The following is an 18,448-nucleotide window of genomic DNA, read 5'->3' as shown; positions in this document are numbered from 1 at the left end:
GGATGCCCCACTTCCCATGCAGCTGTGCAAATCACTTGGGTTCAAATGGGACCATTTCAAAACCTGTGAATTCTTGTACTCCTGACAGCTGAGCATATTCTCTGCACTTCTGCATTTCTTCAAACACAAGCTTGTTGGATATACTAAAATAATGAACAAATACCATGGCTACACAGCAGTGCCTATGAGCACTCTTCTGCCCTGGGGAATTCTACATACACAGCTATGGACTGCAGACTGAGCAAGCTCACATCTACACAGAGTCTCTGTATTTACTGTGTTTTCTTTCCAAATGCAAGTATTTATGATATGCAGAATGACCCCTTAGCTGCAAAATGTGCTGGAAGGTGGTGAAGAAGGACAGCCAGGCCGCCTCCTTTCTTATCAATGCGCTATGCCCTATTTATTTTTTTGTATCCAATATCTAGTATCTTTTTCTATTATTTGCTTTTCTGTACCTAATTTTCTGTTATTTTATTCCTTAACAAGACAATGCTTCTTAATCCTGATCCTCTCATTCTTTTTTCAGTGTTCACCTGAATTTCTTGCCTCCAGCAGCTGGAACTGGACAACAACATATTCTAAGAAAATCAGAGAAGAAAACTGGTACTTACCACCACCAGGAATGCAAGAATCCTGGGGGCTCCCCCAGTGTGATGTTTTTTTCCCATCTTATCTAAAATAAAATGATAAAAACAGAGATGTGCATTCTTGTGATCATTGTGACTAAAAAGCATTACATAATTCAGACAGAAAAAGGATGAGGAAGAGAAGATTCCACAGTTATGAGACACTATATGGTCATCAATTTGGATGCTCTATTTACTTACTTTTCTATATTTATTGATATACCTGATACTTTAAATTAGCTCCTCTTATGCTAGGCAAGCATAATTTAGACTTTTTTCTTTGGGGCTTTTTTAAATTCTGAATATATTGTGTACTATTTTAAGCTCAAAAATGCATGATTAAAAAAGTGATTATTAAGTACCCTTAAAACCTGAAATCTTTTCCCATTTGCACAGGACTGGTGCTGTGGATTCAGCAGGTGGCACTCTTCCCCCCGCAGCCAGGGCCAGCAGTGTTTTATAATCCTCAAGGAGTGCTTCAGTCACAGGTAATGTGGCAAAAGCAAGGCAGCACCACTGCCATACCCTGCTCCCTCCATCCAAGGAAAATGTACAGCTACTCTGGCTTGCTTTCCTGTGCTGGCAAGCTCTTCTCAACACCTGTACTGCCTGGGACTTCCTTCCCACCAAGGAAACTGGGTCTGTTTGAGGATGTTTTCAAAGGAAATGCAGTTTAAGAACTCTCAGCTCCTGAATTCAAACTTTTGTTATTCATCAGGGAACCCATCAGACAACACCAATCACAGCAACAGCATCTGTTTCTCTACAAAACTTCCCAAATATTGTACCTTAAGTATAATCACACAACCACCTTTTCAATGCCAGTTGGTAGCTTGTCCTTAACTCCAAAATTAAATAGTCTGGGCTATCACAAAGCCCACACAACACTGCCCAGAACAATGTCTCATGTTAGAACTTGGTGGATCTTTGGTGCAACACTTTGCATTGTGTGCACTGCAAACTCCTCCACTTGCAATGACACATAGCATAATTTCCTGTCCAACTCTCTTAAAAAAAGAGTTGTTAAAAGTACAAACCATATTCTTATCTAGAGACAAAAGCAATGGCAGACAAGAAGAGGGTTATTTTAATTAAATGCTTAAACAGCCTTAATATGAAAGAAATTTAAAGTGATGGATCCATATATAAATATGTAAAAATACATAAAAGCATAATATTAAAGGTAGATATAGTGTTCATACTGCCAGGGTCCTTCCTAAAGCTGGCATTTTTCAAAGACATTTGAGATTCTCTACTCACACTTGATTTTCACATCCAATTCTTAGGAAATTCAAAAACATACAAGTTTTGTCAGTAGCAGAATATGTAGCTCATATGCCTAAAAACGTTGTTCGGACTTATATGAAAATCCATATAGAAAATCTAAAACATGAAGAAATCTAATGCAATTTTGATATATTGTATGAACATAACTATTCAAAAATAATTATGCTATTTTAAATTGTCTATAAAAGATAACAATGAGCCACTATCACTTGAGTTGGTAAAGCTGGCAGAATGAAAATCAACATGCCTCACACAGTAGCTAATACACAAAAAACATATTTCACAAAGTTCCTGAAGTGCTTAAGTGCTTAAAGTTCCTTAAGTGCTGGCAGGAAAAAGTGATGAACATTTGAAAGCCAAAGCCACTACAAAGGTACTACATACTCTTCAAATATACTTCTCTGAGGCACAGCTGCTCCTCATGCACCCTGGGAATGTCTTGGAAATACTTGCATTAATAATCAGGAACACACAGTACCTCTGAGAAGATTCAAAATCACATAATGAAGAGACGCATTGTACAACCAGAATGAAAAAGGGGCTCCTGAAGCAGAAATATTATTCGCCTAGCAGTACAAATTATGTCTGTGAAGAACACCCACATTATGTTTAAGCAGTGATTGTTTTCTTCAAAGCAGGGCCTGGTGAAGAAATTACCCAATGCAGGTCTTTTGTGGATCCTGGGACATATCTCATCTTGAGAAACTGACTGGGAGGAGGAGACTGAAGGGAATGTGGAAGTTTGGGACTCTTTTAAAGGATTTTTTTTTTGTTTTGTTTTAAGTATCTATACTTGTGTCTAACATAGCAGATGCAGTCTGTCTGATCAATCAGACTTATAAAGAATTATTATTTATAGAAAAAAAAAATCTTCATTGTCAAGTGTACTGGTTAAGTTCTTAGCCAGGGAATGATTAACTGGGAAATGCCCACCAACGAGGTCCTGCCAGGCTAATGGAATTATCCAAGGCTGGAACCTGATTTCCAGGATAGAAAATACATGGGATAAGGATCAGCTCTTCAAGGGAAGCATACAAAAGTCAAACTAGACACAAAGCGTGACAAAAACACAGGGATGCTCAGGACAACCATCCCTAAGTTACAGAGTATCAGAATGGATTCATGGATATCCAATGAATACACTTCTATTTTCCTTTACTATGGTTCCATTCCTCTGAGTCACAGTCCCTGGCAAATCTGTGAGAGAGGGCTATTAACCTTTAGACACCACTGGCTGCCCTACAGCGCAGACAATCTGTGTGTGCTCCTCTTTTAAGATCCAACACTCAGCTTTAGAGTTAATCTCAACTGTTTAACTTTAAAATGAAACCCACCCAAACTGAGAGAGCATCCAGCCCAGCAGTCACAGCACCATTCACAAGAACTGTCAGCACATTTACCCTCCTGCACTGCTAATTAGTGAGGGAAATAAACTCACAGCTCTTACCTCATACCCACTCTGTGCACTACTAATTGTTCCTGACCTGTGTTTACCATCTCTTGATGAGTACAAGTCTTACTTTTGAAGATTTGATATATCGTTATGTTTCAGTGTTCAGACCTAAGAGCTTCTCTGTAACTCAAGACTGAATTAGTTCTAAAAGCTGAGTTTCAAGACACCATATTTAATGTTTTCAGGAAATCCAGATGTAATACCAGCTATGCTTCTGCCAACTGCTCATTTTCCAAAAACATCATAAAAACAGGGTGAGCAAAATTTACCTTGTGCAATGCATTATTTACAAATGACAGCTGCTTTGGAAAAGCCAAGATGATACTCTACATTATATTCTCTTATTTTTCCAATGTTTTACCACAGAGATAAAACAATTGCCAAAAACATGCTTTATTATAAATGCAAACTGATCCTACTACAATTCTACGCTTTTTCCTTATCTGTGCTTTGTCAGTTTTGTGTGAACATCACAAACAACCCACTGGATTTTCATTTTCCCCTCTTCCATCTCCAAAATGTCATCACCAGTATAATAATTTAATTAGCTTTTGGAGGAGGATCAGTTAAAGCAGTAAATTTTCCTAGGACAATATCTTGCCTATTTTTTCCAAACTTCTGCTCACTATTCCTATTACTACTACTATACTACTACGCTACTGTTGTTATTATTATTAGTTCTTGTTATTGTTATTATTATTATCTTGTATGTTCTTGTCAAAGATTTAAAAAAACGATAAACCTAGAAGACTTCAATGTGTTCAGCATACATTTGTATCCTAGGGCAAAAGTAAAATGCTGATGAGACACAATTTACTTCAGCCTTCACAAGATGCATACAAGGTCTTTGAAAAGACTCTTTAAAAAAAACCCAAAACTACTGTGTAAAGGTAAAAATTCCATTAGCAGTTGAAAGTGTTTAAAAAAGCAGGACCTAAGTGGTTGTGGCCGTCATTGATTCAACAGATGAAAAGAAGTGAAGTGGTTAAAAGCATGGTGAGAGCACAGAGAGATCAGCAGTGCTTCAGAGAAGGAGAACTGATAGTGCAGACAGTGGGATGTAAAATACATTCAGAAGGGCCCATCATTCACAATTGGAGATATCAATAGTAAGTTAAAAGGTCATCAAAACTGAGTACCATTGAAGTGTTCTCCAGCATGTCCACTTATTAGAGAAAATAGATTAATCTTCCCCAGTGTAGAATGGGGATTACAAACCACAGCAAAAATAGTCACGCAAGATCATGTAAAATGACATGGAAAACTGGGTTCTGGAGGATGAGGAACAGGGGATTGAGGCAAACTGATACCCAAGGTTCTCACTGCTCTTATTCTAGACCAAATCATATTTATTTCACTTGCAGGCCCTCAGATGTCATGTAAAAAAACTCACCTCTGATAAAAATGTCTGGGCTGATTTCTGTGCTCCTACATGGAGCAGATATTCATATACGTACAGTGCTAATCTGAAAAATAAAGAGAAAGGACAATATTTAGTATTGTGCATTTGTTTGCTTCTCTTCTTCAGAAATAAAGGATTATCACAAGTTTGAGATATGCCCCGCTGCCTTCCACAAACCACAATGTACTGAACATGCCAAATCTATTACTGCTACCAGAATTTTTCAACTAGACATGCAGGTCAATCTGACCAGAGGTGTTTAAATAGTCATTAATTAAAACATTATTAAACCCCAAATTACTTAATGTCAACATTTTTAATATTTGGACAAGTGCCCAGTGAGCCAACAAGTGACCCAGAGCTGCTCTGAGTGAACATGCTTACTGTAAATACAATATATTCAAACAGCGTCACTGATTGCTTTTCCAGGTCAACTTTTTTAGCATGTGGAACGCGTCAAGCTGTTAGCACACTTGAAAAATAGCCCTGTGGTTTTTCCAAAAAACATGGAAACTTCAGGCTGCATCAGGAGAAACAATGGCAGCTAGATCCACAGCTGAACAACCACAGCTCTGCAGCGAAGGAAAAACAGATCCTGAAATTCATCCAGACCTGGGCTCTGGTGGCAGCAGAGCTACAAATGACTGCCACAGCTCCAGCTGACTCCCCAGAGCCTCCTGTTTGTCTGCAAGCCTCCAGGCTGTCCAGAAGGAAAATGAGGAGGAGAAGGAGAAGGAAAAGGAGGAGGAGAAGGAGAAGGAGGAGGAGAAGGAGAAGGAGAAGGAGAAGGAGAAGGAGAAGGAGAAGGAGAAGGAGAAGGAGAAGGAGAAGGAGAAGGAGAAGGAGAAGGAGAAGGAGAAGGAGAAGGAGAAGGAGAAGGAGAAGGAGAAGGAGAAGGAGAAGGAGAAGGAGAAGGAGAAGGAGAAGGAGGAGGAGAAGGAGGAGAAGGAGGAGAAGGAGGAGAAGGAGGAGAAGGTCTTTTATATTTGCTACCTGCACTGTTTCTAAGAAGTTAAATGTATTTGAATGCACATAGTGATACACAGCTATTCTAATTTGAAATAATCTCCCTATTAATTTTCAAAAACTTGTAGACAGCTACACAAAGAAGAGAGGGAGAGGATCTGTCTTCCTCTTCAAAACCCTATGCCATGTTCTCTGTGATCACTGTCATCAAGGCTCTGCTGGAGCAGTAATTATTGCAGTGACCTATCAAGTGTGAAATTTTAAAATCTCAGATCTTCCCCAAAATTGGTTTTCACTACTTGTTTGTACTTTTTACATGCAATACATACACATATTACTTTGCTCTCTGTCCAACTTCAAAAGCAAAGATGTACTTTTTTTTCTCAAATTAAATATATATAATTCAAACATATGACTAGTTTTAGTTTGAACTCCAAGTAGTGTGGGGAGAGAGGATCTCTTAAGAGTTGACTTAATTCTTCCCAGTTCAACTACCATGCAAATTTTAAGCAATACATGTTGTAGACTAAATCTAAGACAGATGTAAGAAACAGAGAAGAAACGCTTTTCTGCCACAGCCCATACGTCCCGAATACCCAGTAATGCTTTAAAGCACCTCATTTGTCTTATGAGAGTCCCTTTTTTGTTCCTATCCAAACATGAAGCCTGCAGTCCAGATAAAAGTGTTTGTGTGATCACATCCTTCCTGCCCGTGAAGGAAGGCGGAGCGGCACAGACGCGGGGTTTGCCGTGGGGGGTTACAGCACCCCCACGGCTCTGACATTGACTGAAAGCTTTGGCAGACACGGCACCGCGATGCCCACACTGACAGCACAAGGCCTTAATGCCCAGAGAGGTTTGTGCCTCCTCTCAGGACTCTGGGTGCCTCCAGAGTGCTCCTGCACCGCCAAACATCCCTGCCTGCCTGCCGCCACTGTCTCTGCTCCAAAAACACAAGATATTTCAACACCGCAACAAGACAATCCTAAAACTATTGATGTAAACACACAGAATGTGCTAATTAAGCACGATGCTAACTGTTAACATCTCCAGCTCTGTGTAAATGCTGTTACCTCATGGGCTAAACAAACCAGCAGCACAATGAAATGGTATTTGATGAGTTCGTGGAGGGTAAATGTGGCAGATTTCAGTAGAAGGCTTTAGGCTTCCAGGTTGATCCAGCTGTGGTAAATCCCAGACGGCCAAGGGTTGTGCCAGGAGAGCTGGGACCACCTCCCACCATTAGATGTGGGACAGGAGCACAGCACAGAATAACCCCATGGGGTCTTACTAGGTCTGTATGGCTGCCTCAGCCCTTGTTATTGTGCTCTCAGGAAGCCTTTACAGAACGTAACAATGTTATGGGTTCATTTGGAAAGAAATGCATTCACGGCAGAGATCAAAAGACAGATACTAAGGTTTCACTGTGTCACAAGGAAGGATCAATGGGAAACTGCAACAACTGATGCTCTGGGGAAAGACAGCAGAGACACCCAAATAGGTGCAACACTATGTAACAAGGAGGAATACCAAAATTACAAACTGTAATGACAGGTGAGGAACAGAAAAGACCAAAACCAGGCTACAGATCAAGTGTGTACAATGAACAAATTAATGAACTATTTCACATCTTGTCACAAGACTAAGAAAGTATTAGTGAGGTGGTCTTCAACACCAAAAAACTTGGGTTTGAAGTGACATTTTAAAAAGACAGTTTTTACTCATTAAACTGGTGTGAGAAACCATGCAGAAGAAGCAAGCAGACATATGTTGAATTTTCACATTTGCATACTTGTTGACATCCCATGAGTAATGTGAGGAAAAAATATTTCCAATCAATTTATGACAATGCTGCAGTAATTTCTGTTAAAGACATGACACAGGCCAGAGCTCCCCCCTCGCTGCCAAGACAATTAGAGCACACATTCATCTGTACCCTGATGATACATTCACTCCATTAACAAACAAAAAAGGTTACTGTCTGACTCATGTTGCTAACCTGGTGCACTTTGCCTGAAGTTCCTGCTCTAATTGGACAAGGCATTCCTACATCCCACAAGCAGCTCCTGAATTCCACAGAAAAGAACCGTTTAAGTGGTTCAAGTCAAGCATTTATCAGAATGCTACCAGGAAATAAACAGTAATTCCTCTAACTGTGCCATGGAAATTACATTCCTACATTTTAAAGATGGGGAGATGCAATTAGCTTAATGAGAACTTACAACTCAACCCTTGCAGCACTGTTTCTATTGATGGAAACATGGTGAACTCACCCAATCCCAAACCAAAAGACTAAGACTGCACATCACACAACTGTTCCCACCACTTCCTCCATCACCAAGAGCCATTATGCTGCTAACATCTGATGCTGGATGTAAAAAAATAAAGCATCTATAATGGGAATGTTCCAGATCTGAGCATCACCAAGATACATTTATAGTATTTTTAGATTGTTAAAGCGTAATTTTTTGAAAACTCTTCCTGTATGGAGTGTTTCGCATATGGCACACCATCCATTTAACTTTTGGTGGGTTCAAAACAGTAATTAAAGATCTAGAAAATTAATATCCATACATAATTGTAAGTCTGAGTGAAGCAGCTGAGCAAGAATGAAAAGCAACTTCATAGAAGAGATCTTAAATGTTACTCTCCATGTTTCAGAAGACCTCATGTATTCCCAAATCATTCTGTTCAGAGATACAGCTTTTCTGTTGTTTTCAAGATTGTTTATAGACTTCAGTTCAAATCTATATTTCATTTCAAATCCTAGGAATCTCACTCATCTCACATTCAAATTACAAATCCCATTCTCTAAAACAAGACCAAGTAGCACTGAATCTTAGCACATGTTTTAAGCGGGGTTTTCCTGAACAAGTTTTCTTGACTCCACTAATTCAGTACTTTAAAACCTGCTCCAAAGCTCCTGAAGGCAACCTGGTTTTACCAAATTTCAACAAACACCAGTAATCAATCCTTCTAAGGAAGTTTATTTAATATGCCAAACCACGCTTTCTGGCCTATTTGGTCATACTGAAAGCAATTTTTTGCTCCTTCTCTCCCCCTATTTTTAGCACATTTATATGGTAATATAATTTGTTAGTATATTAATCAAGTATTAACTTTTTAGATAGATAGATAGATAGATAGATAGATAGATAGATAGATAGATAGATATTAAAAAATCTTTTTCTACTCATCTCACCTGAGATTCATGATTTAGTCTGCTGTCCACCACCCATCTGAGAGAGGACTGGACTAGAGACCAGATAAGCCATGGCTTTGGATCAAATTCAAGCACTGCTTGAGAAGTTGATAAAACCTTTTCCCTGTGCTTAGGCAGCTCGATGATGGACCTCGAGGCTGCAGGGATTTCCCTGCACACCCCAGCACAAGCAGCAACCGCAGGGTCACCTGCACATCCCACACACCACTGAGATTTTGGGCTGTTCAGCCTGAGCCAGCAGGCTGCCTTTGCCAAGAGGCCCCACTTAGGCCACTCTACTGCTCCCTCTCACAGCTCAAGAATGATCTGTGTCACTGTGAGTGCCCTGTGTCCCATCAGCAGTCTGAGTGGTGCTCTTAGGAACACCCAAGTATTGAACAGAACACAAGCACTGCTTGAAGAAACAGTCCTGGGGTAGAACCTCAATGTTTTCCTGGCACTGGAGCGTCCTGAGAGCTTCTGCACTGCCATACAAACACAGCCAGTCTCAAATGTGATCAACGTGATTCACACCCAGCTATTCCTCCCTCTGCACACAGCAGAAACATTTTCTTTGCATTCATCCAAGCAACACCCAGTGCTGCGAGGAATGGGGGCCTGGTGGTGCTTCCCAAAAAAAGCTGATCCTCTCTGCCAGCAGGCAGACCCACCTCTGGTCTCTCTTCCACTTGACCCCCTACAAGATGTCCCAAAAACTGGCCTCCTGAAATGAGGCCACCCTCCCCTTGGTAACTGCTCTGATAGCACAATAAACAAGAGCAGGGTTTTTCAGTTCACCCACATACTTGCAGCTGGTTTTTTTTGTGTATTTATGTTCTCATTTCACACACTTTTGCTACTTGAACTCCTGCAGACTTCAAACACTGGCACAGCCATTACCAACCACGTGTTAAGTTGAGCACCAGTGCATAACTAAACACTGAATAGATATTTGGTATGCACTGATCTTTCGGGAAAGATCAGAGATGTGTGCCATGGTGGTGTCTGCAGTCTCCCCCACAAGCACTTAATTGCATGGTTTTACATATTTTCATCAGCTAAGGACACCTTGGTTTGTGCTGTCACACTGCAGCCTTCCCTACGTGGCTTTTATCTGACTCCAGTTGAATTTCATATTCATTTTTTGTCTCAGGTCTCAGCTCATAGAAATTACTACAGATCCAAATTACTGAAGAATCAACATACTCTTCTGAAGGCTCCAACTTGACTGGGACAATTTCCATTGATTCCCAAATACTTCATCAAAAGGCAAGCTTTCTTGATGACCTCCAAATTTCAAATTTAAAAACTGTCATTTTTACACCTGTGTTTGACATATATATTCCTCAAGATTTCCAGCAGTTTCACAGGCTTCCGAGTCCATGGTTAGGGAAAAAAAAGTAATATGTTTTATGAAAACATATTGATTTTTAAAGTTTCTAAGTAATTTGGCTTAACCCATATAAACTACACAACTTACCATAATTAAAAAATATTCCAAATGGCAGTTAAAAAATAGCTACCTGAAAAAATACATTTCAAAGTGTAAGCTGAGACTTTAATAAAAATACTTGAGGTTCCATCTCTTCCTCATAATAACGGTGGTAACCTTCGTCTTTCCTGCTGCTTTCAATGGGATAGCAATGGGTTTTTTACATGGTATTTTGTCCCTGGTATAAAATTTCCTGTATTTGGTGAGTTTAATGCCATGACCTGGCAGTAAGCAAAGGCAGCAGCACAGACCTGGCACGGAGAGAACCACAATCAGAGAACACAGCAGAGTCACAATCCTAACCAAAATGCAAACTTAAAAGCTTTTAAATCACAGAATTACTAATTGATATATGACATCTTAAAATATTACAGCTGTTTCTGAAGCAGCTGCTTGCTCTGAGTAGAAAAAAACTGTCTATAGCATCCCCTGGAGAGGGCTGAGGAGGAAGAGAGCAGAGCAGCTCCCCAAGGATGAGCTGGATCAGCACTGCCTGGACATGCAGTGCCCACCAGCCTCACTGAGCAAGCAGCACCTAATTTGATTTTCATTCATACAAAGAAATCAGTGTTTCTGAGCATCTGGCTCCTACAAGGACATGGTTTTGCTAGTAGCGTTCCCAGCCCTTCTCAGAGAATGTACATTTAATATCCTGTCCAAAGAACCCCAGGATATTTAGGGTTGGACTACTGGTCTCCCTTGTAAGTGTCATCAATAATGTTGGGCAAAAGAGTTCATTCCTCTTTTACAGCAGATCATGGTAAAACCCAAGACTGTGCCATTCCCCCTACTCACTGCATGTGTTCAGACTCTGTAAAATGCAAACTTTGCACTGAGAGCTTGGTAGGGTGCCCTGAAGACACAGTAACAAATCATTTTAGGAATTTTGTGGGAATCATACGGGATGGTAAGACACAAGAAATTCCCTGAGTATCTACCTAAAAAGTAATGGTGGCAAGTAATTTGTATGACTTATTATGAAGCAGTAAAATTTTCTTCTGGAAAGAGTAAGTTCTGAAATTGTAAGAGCGAAGGTATCAGACCTCAGAAGTCAAAGAAATTCAGGGAACTGGTGGAGAGACTTTCCTCAGAAAAACACATAACCTGGAGAAAAGAAGTGCAAGACAGATATCAGGTGCCCTAGGCTAAATGTAAAAAACTGATGGCAAATATCACTGGAAGACAAATAGGAAATAGTAAGAGGTTACTCTGGCTGTATCCAAAAATTCATTAGTGATCTCAGAAAAGACTGCAACAGCTCAAGGGAGAGGCTCAGTTGTCATCTACTGATGCAAATACTTGAATGGTGTTAATATTGTTACATTACTTTACTTTCTTCATTGCTGTTGTAGTCTTTTCTTGGATCACAGCTGTCTGTGTGCGAGGGCAAGCACACCCGTGGAGGTTCTCAGCACACCTGAACTGCATGTGCAATGCCTGAAGCACAGATTTCTCCTCAAATCATTGTGGTCTGCACCCACAGGAGAGCTGCACACAGCCTGCTCTGGCCAGACCCACACCTGCCTGCAGAGCTCCCACACATCTGGCTGGGCTCTCACCTGCTGACTCCCACACATCCGGCCACCCTGCTCCAGGGATTTACACTCTCGCCTGCTCCTCGTGCCCACCCCTGGCTGACAGAGGGAGCTGGAGGGAGTCTCTTGCTGCTCCCTCAGACTGGACCATGGCGCAGAAGGATCAGCCAAGACCCCCAATTACTCAATGTTTCCACTCAGCAACATCTCTAGATAAACTGGGGCAAGCAACTTGAGCTCTAGCTCACACATGATGACTTTGCTGAGCCACCTGTCCTCTCAGACTGCCCAGGGGATGGTTTAATACCCAAATATGAGTATTTTACAACTTTACAGATAATTTTCTTAGACTCTGAACTGGAAGTTACCAGAAACACCTTCCTTTTGAAATGCAGGCCATAAAAAAGACATAGTGGTTTTCTATATCCTCCCACAATCTTTTTATAGTAAGAATACTTTCCAAACAAAGAATCCCAGCAACAGGAGGAAGGTATTTGATAATCAGGCTCACCAAGAGTTTATCCACATATAAGAAACCTCCAAAGTTTAAAAAACCTCAGCAATAATAAAACCTTGCAGTACTGAATTTCTACTACCAATGTTTGACTAACAGTGTAGAAAATTTGAAGGCTAGCTCTCCAAACTGCTACCACTGGCTAGTGTTTGAAAGGAAGAAACCAGATACAAGAGAAAATAGATGGGAAGTATTTGATTCTCCACTGACAGCTGATGTTTGATGGAAGAACTGGCAGAGTTTTTTTTATGAAATAGGGAAAAGAGGCAAAACATTTGTCACAGTCTCCAGCTGTGCACTTTTTCTAAATCAAAATTTAAAGGGCATAAGCATGCAAAAGACTCCAGTTCTACCATGTGCAGGACCCAATTCAGACTGGTAGTTCTGCTCTTATTAGTTATAAATGCATTCCGGTACATGACATGCTCAGTTCAAAAAAGGGTTGCCTTACACTTGGTTTACTGGGGAAAATAGAAAATTCTTTATTTTCTTAAGTATATATTACTAGAATATTTTAATCCAAACTGGATTCAGTTATTAACTTCATGGATAACTTCACAGGCAGGCAGGACAAGAAATGCAGGATATAAGTCAATGTCATGTTGCCAAAATGCAATTTCTGCAGCAGGTAGACAGGAAAATAGGAGATTTCAACAGGGCATGGACAGGTTTTAGGATGCCAGAAGTTGGCACCGGAAAGTATAAATAAGCAAATAAATAAATAGATGATGTTAAAAAAAAAAAAAAAAAAGAGTGAGGGGGCAGAAAAAAAATGAGAGGAAGAAAAAAAATGGAAAAAAAATTCCAGATAGGCTCTTCACAGCCCGACAGTTTAAGGTGCTAGAAGTGTACACTTCAGTAAACTGATGTGCCCCAAAACTGCAGCCCGATTAATGTACCTGACTGAGCCAATACCTGACCACAGCCGCTGCACAACAATTCCAAGCACCAAAACCCCGGGGGATCACCATCCATGCCACTCCAGGCATAGCAAAGAAGTACCTAAAACTCTCAGCTTGTGATCAAAAGGACAAAGATAGTGAAGATGTCTTAATGGAGTCAAAGGTTTACAGATTAAAAATACTGGTGAGCTCCATGCAAGAACTTCAGTCAGTTTTTCTAAGGAGAGTTTCAGAAAATATTTTCCAATATATCATAAGTGATGCACATTTAATGTAACAAACCTGTGTAATAAGAGTGCAAAAATACTATACTTTCAAAATGAACTCAAAAATGTTTTATTAAATATAAATACCAGTTTGCTTTTTGTTCATGTGCAAACTCCTGCCTGAGCACAATTTTTCATTTCTTCTCAGTGACATTTTAGAGAATTCTGATTGAACTGCTTGAGGACACAGAAAAGTTCATTAAAAAAAAAACTCACACAACTTCCATGTGTTTTTCACTTCTCAGTTAAATATTAATAGAATATTAATATTCAGCAAATATTTGTATTTAGGATGCTGTTTACACACCACCTGAAATTGACTTGAGATATTTATGTGGTATTAAAGAGATTCTGCTCTTAAGCCACAAAGTACACACATAGAATACCAGATTCATGGAATGGTTTGGGTTGGAAGAGACCTTAAAACTCATCCTGTCCCCCCCTGCTATGGGCAGGGACACCTTCCACCGCCCCAGGTTGCTCAAAGCCCTGTACAGCCTGGCCTGGGACACTTCCAAGCACATTGCAGTAATTACACTGCTATTCCATGCTTCATTTATTGCCTTTATCCGCCTTTCTTCATTTTCCCTGTTTCTTAGCCATAAAAGAGAAACTCATCTTGAACTACTCTGGAAACTCTCAAAAGCAGATTTCGGTGTAAGAAGTTGGCACACGGGAATTACAAACAGCAGAGAACGGGGATTTGCTTTGCTGATCCTTATCCTCGACAAGACTCTTACCTGCAGAAGGAAGGGGAAAGAGACTTTCTGCTTTTTCTGCAGCCTGCCAGTACTATCTCTGCTGTGTTGTGGTAAAGTGCTGGTACTGCCAAGGGTGGGAGAGGGAAGGGAGATGTTCCAAGACTCCACCAAAGATTTTGCACAACCCACTTCCAGCACCAATTGATGAACTAAAGCCTGTTAAGATCCTTTTACTCTTTCTACCAACTATATATTTTTATCAGCATACACAAATTAATCCATTTATGCCTCCCTGTTTCATCTTTTATACACAAAGTGGAAGAGGATAGACTTTTTCAGGCACGACCACTTCAGTTTTACAATGCATTATGTTCAAATCTCAGTGAAACTATGTTTATGCCACATAAAGCTTTTATGAAGAAAAATTATGAATCAAACTGTAATATGCACTTTTTCAAAAAGAAGTATTGATGCAGGATTCTAAACAACTGCAAAGACTCAGAGTGAAGAGAAAGGTATTAAACTTGCAATGAATAGCATTGAAGTGGAAAGGAAATCAACACTTGAGATTTACTAAGGAACTCTCCTGTTTCTGCATTAACTGTTCACTTGATATTGAACAGAGTAAAAAAAAAAAAATCACAAAAATTTCAGCTCTCAGCTTAGCGGTGAATATCCTTCAGTCCTGTCTCACATCTAGTGGAGACAGATTGAAACAGAAAAAAACTGACTATACCTGAAATGAACAAAACCAACCAGCTACCATCAAAGATAAAAGGACAAGGAAAGGCATACCACAAAGACTCATTACTAAAAAAAAAACCTCACAATATATCTGTCATATTAATTCAGCACTATGTATGATTTATCTACAAAAATTTCTCTCCTCAAAAGGTGAAACCAGAAACAGATCTCACAAGAAATTGTACATACATACAGAAATCCGCATTAAATGCAACATTTTAATTCACATCAGCAGATGGCTGCATTAAAACCAAAAATAAGGAAAATGTAACTTTCTGTTTAAATTCAGAAATTATTTTTCATTAGGAATACCATTTTTTACTCTCAACAAGAGTCAAACTAAGACTTGAATCTAAATCTTGTACTCAAGTTGAAACACCCTGCTTTATCTTCCAAATTATGCTTGATGCTTGACTTGGTCCTGTGTCTATTTAGAAAACACACATTAGTTTTTTAAAATATTATTTTATTAGTATATGACAAGAATACACACAGCACCAGGCATTCACAGCTCTGGATTTCAATTTCAGCTCAAAAAGCCATTCCCTCCTCAGCAGGGTTTTACTAGAAGGCAGGAGTCAAGTCCTGGAATTATATTAGTACTAACTATAAAGTATTTATAAATCTGCATTGAGTAAATCAAATGTTTAATATATATTTTAACAAAGGGTCATTTGTTATGGATTTTAGGGCAGCAGTTAGACAAAACACTGTCTTTAACACCTTCTACTGTGTGCTTATTGCCATACATAATACACACTCTTCATGCCTGTAACCTGTTTAATAACAGACATTAATTATTTATTAGCCCTCTATAAACAATTTATAAATGTTCTCTTACTATAAAGCATGACTGGACTGGCCTTTACTCCCACAACGAAGGCGTCTGCAGAATTTTAACTGCTGCATTAGGAAGCAAACCCCACTTATAAAGAACTTAACAGTAATACACATTTTGGGATATAAAAATGTACCCAAACAGGACAGCTCATCATTTATCTCAGAATTCAGTGCTATGTAGGGAATTTCCCATAAATTTATGTGAAGTGGTTATAATAGCACTGCTAACAAAACTGAAATCATGTTTAGGTGCAACAGAAGAAGTTTTTCCATACCTTTATCATGCATCTTGAAATTGAAGAAGTTAAATTTTTCACCTTGGGTAGGCTGGAGTGTCCTACAAATAGTCTTTTTAGCAAGATCACTCCAGGCACAGCTGCCTAGGGTGCCTTGCTTGCCCAGGAGAGAGTGAAAATTTCAGGAAAACTGCGTTTTGCCACTCAAATTTTCAACAGCTTTGGAAATAAAGTTGTACATTAACTTAGGGTCAGTCTTCTCTTTCAGAGAGCTGATGTTCTTTCTATTTTTAGTATTAAAATCAGTTAATAGTTTTAGCATGTACAAGGCATTTTGTGGCTCCTTCTGGCACTGCACTGGTTTGATTTTTTTCTATAAATGCTAATTTTTCTTGCGTGAGAACTGCATTAAATTTAAAGCAAATCCTTACACCATAGCAGAACACAAGGAAAGTTCCTTAATGGCAAGACACAGGGAACAACACTTCCCTCTAAGTTTTCAAGTCTGCTGTTTGCACCTCTCCTCTCTAGGATTTTTCTCCAGCTCAGTGAGTAATCAACCACAGCTTTGTAACACTGCTAAAACTTGTGGCATTTTTCTGATTAAACTCAGAATTTTCCTTATGGAATTTTCCTTATGGGACACGTCTTTTCTGAACAGCACAAGATCTGAGCAAACTGGTGGAACATCAAACCCAAAAATATCAGTGGTGCTACATGTGTTGCCTGTGTTGCTCATCTCTGAGAGCATGTTCAGGAGAAACAACTGCAAGTAAGACCACATGCAAAAAAATTCCTAACCAGGAATAAAACAGCACAGACTGTTTAACTCCTTGCTCCCAGTGGTCTGGATTCCTTCAGGAAAGAAACACTGTACCAGGGAAACATAAAATACAAATAACACAAAAGCTCACATTATAAGATTAACTCTCATGCAGTTCAAAACTACTCATCTATTTAAAGTCAATGAGAAATATAAATCATGGTCAAGGCTGCTCTTTGTGCATGCAAAAAATGCCTGTCCTTAACAATAAAGTGTCCTCTTCAGATCTAAATTATGCCTTCTATGTATCATCGCACTTAACATGGATGGACAAACCGGAAAACAAACCAAACAACTTCATGCCCATATGAAGCTCCCAGGATAGATGACAAGTGGGTAACTGTGTAATTTGAATAAAAGAGAAAAGAAGCTTTGAGTTCACAAATGAAACAAGACTAGTCGTTGTTTATAAGATGTGTAAGTAAGAAGTAAGCGGAGATAACAAAGAACATTCAGGTAAAAGAAAACATTAGGAAAGACACAGAAGAAAAAAAACAGGATGACACACATTATGTGGCATTTAAGATCCTTAGCAAGACAGCCCAGAGCTGGATGGACAGAGGTACAAGGTGGGAATTCAAGAAGCAGAGCTGGGGGTGAGAGCAGCAGGAAAGAACACAGCTGCAGTGATAACACTGGGCTGCAAGAACTTCAACAACCCTGATGAGCAGCCTCTGGTCTCTTTGCAGCAAGGAAATCAAAGTGCCAACACAACACAGCAGAGAATTTTCTGGGGTTTCCATCATGCCTGTACATGTGATGCAGTCTTTCCACTGCTTGGTCAACAAGACAAGCCCACACAGGATTTGCAGTCACTGAAAAGGTCTTAAGCACCCTCCAGGGTGATGAAAACCACACTTCAGGACTCTCACGCAGCTATCCGATCCTTTAGAGTCCTGGAGATGCACAGCTTTGAAGGTGTCCTCAGACTACAAAGCAACAATCTAAGGTGGGGGAAAAAATACATGTATGGGAATAACAACTGAACAAGCAAAGCTGAGATAAAGATCTGTAAAGTCCAACAGGAGCCTCAAGACAACCCTGGAAAGATCAGCACAGTTAAAAACTGCTCATTATTTCACAATGTGTTCCTTTCCCACTGCCTCTGACCTAAATAATGTCCTTGCTTTTCAGGAGGTGGGCACTCTATGGCTTCTCACTGCTCCCCCTCTCCAGGAGAGCAGAAGCATTACTGTGACTGAAACCTAAACCCAGGGACTCTGCTTCTTGTGCCCCAAAGAAAATGGCAAACACCCCAAAATGAAATGCCCTTGAAAAGGGACAGAGGTAGGTAAACACTGAACTGTATCAACCATGAGACTGCAAGAGATGGAGATGCACTTGGAATTCTTAATCTCTGTGGTGTCTGTCAGATTCTCTTCATACCTAGAAATGTGGGACTGCAGGAAAAAGGGAGCAGCATGAGGAGAAAAGGGAGAAAAGGGAGCATCTGGAG

General features: G+C 39.8%; 1 protein-coding gene across 6 annotated transcripts in view; it reads right to left on the bottom strand.

The window, feature by feature from the left end:
- The window catches only part of SSBP2 (single stranded DNA binding protein 2), a 134,859-nt gene that overhangs the window by 97,980 nt on the left and 18,431 nt on the right, over positions 1-18,448 (bottom strand). For all 6 annotated transcript variants that reach the window (XR_014616933.1, XM_084225744.1, XM_084225745.1 and 3 more), the window contains exons 2-3: positions 4,763-4,835; positions 615-676 (exon numbers count right to left, since the gene is read on the bottom strand). Coding sequence is in view for 5 of the 6 variants with exons in the window: in XM_084225744.1 (XP_084081870.1) it covers positions 615-676; positions 4,763-4,835 (135 nt within the window). In the remaining variant the exon portion in view is untranslated. The remainder of the gene's footprint in view (positions 1-614; positions 677-4,762; positions 4,836-18,448) is intronic.

This window comes from Fringilla coelebs (genome assembly GCF_963513975.1).
Source record: "Fringilla coelebs genome assembly, chromosome: Z".
NCBI classification, from domain to species: Eukaryota; Metazoa; Chordata; class Aves; order Passeriformes; family Fringillidae; genus Fringilla; species Fringilla coelebs.
This window is presented reverse-complemented; position numbering and strand designations above follow the sequence as displayed.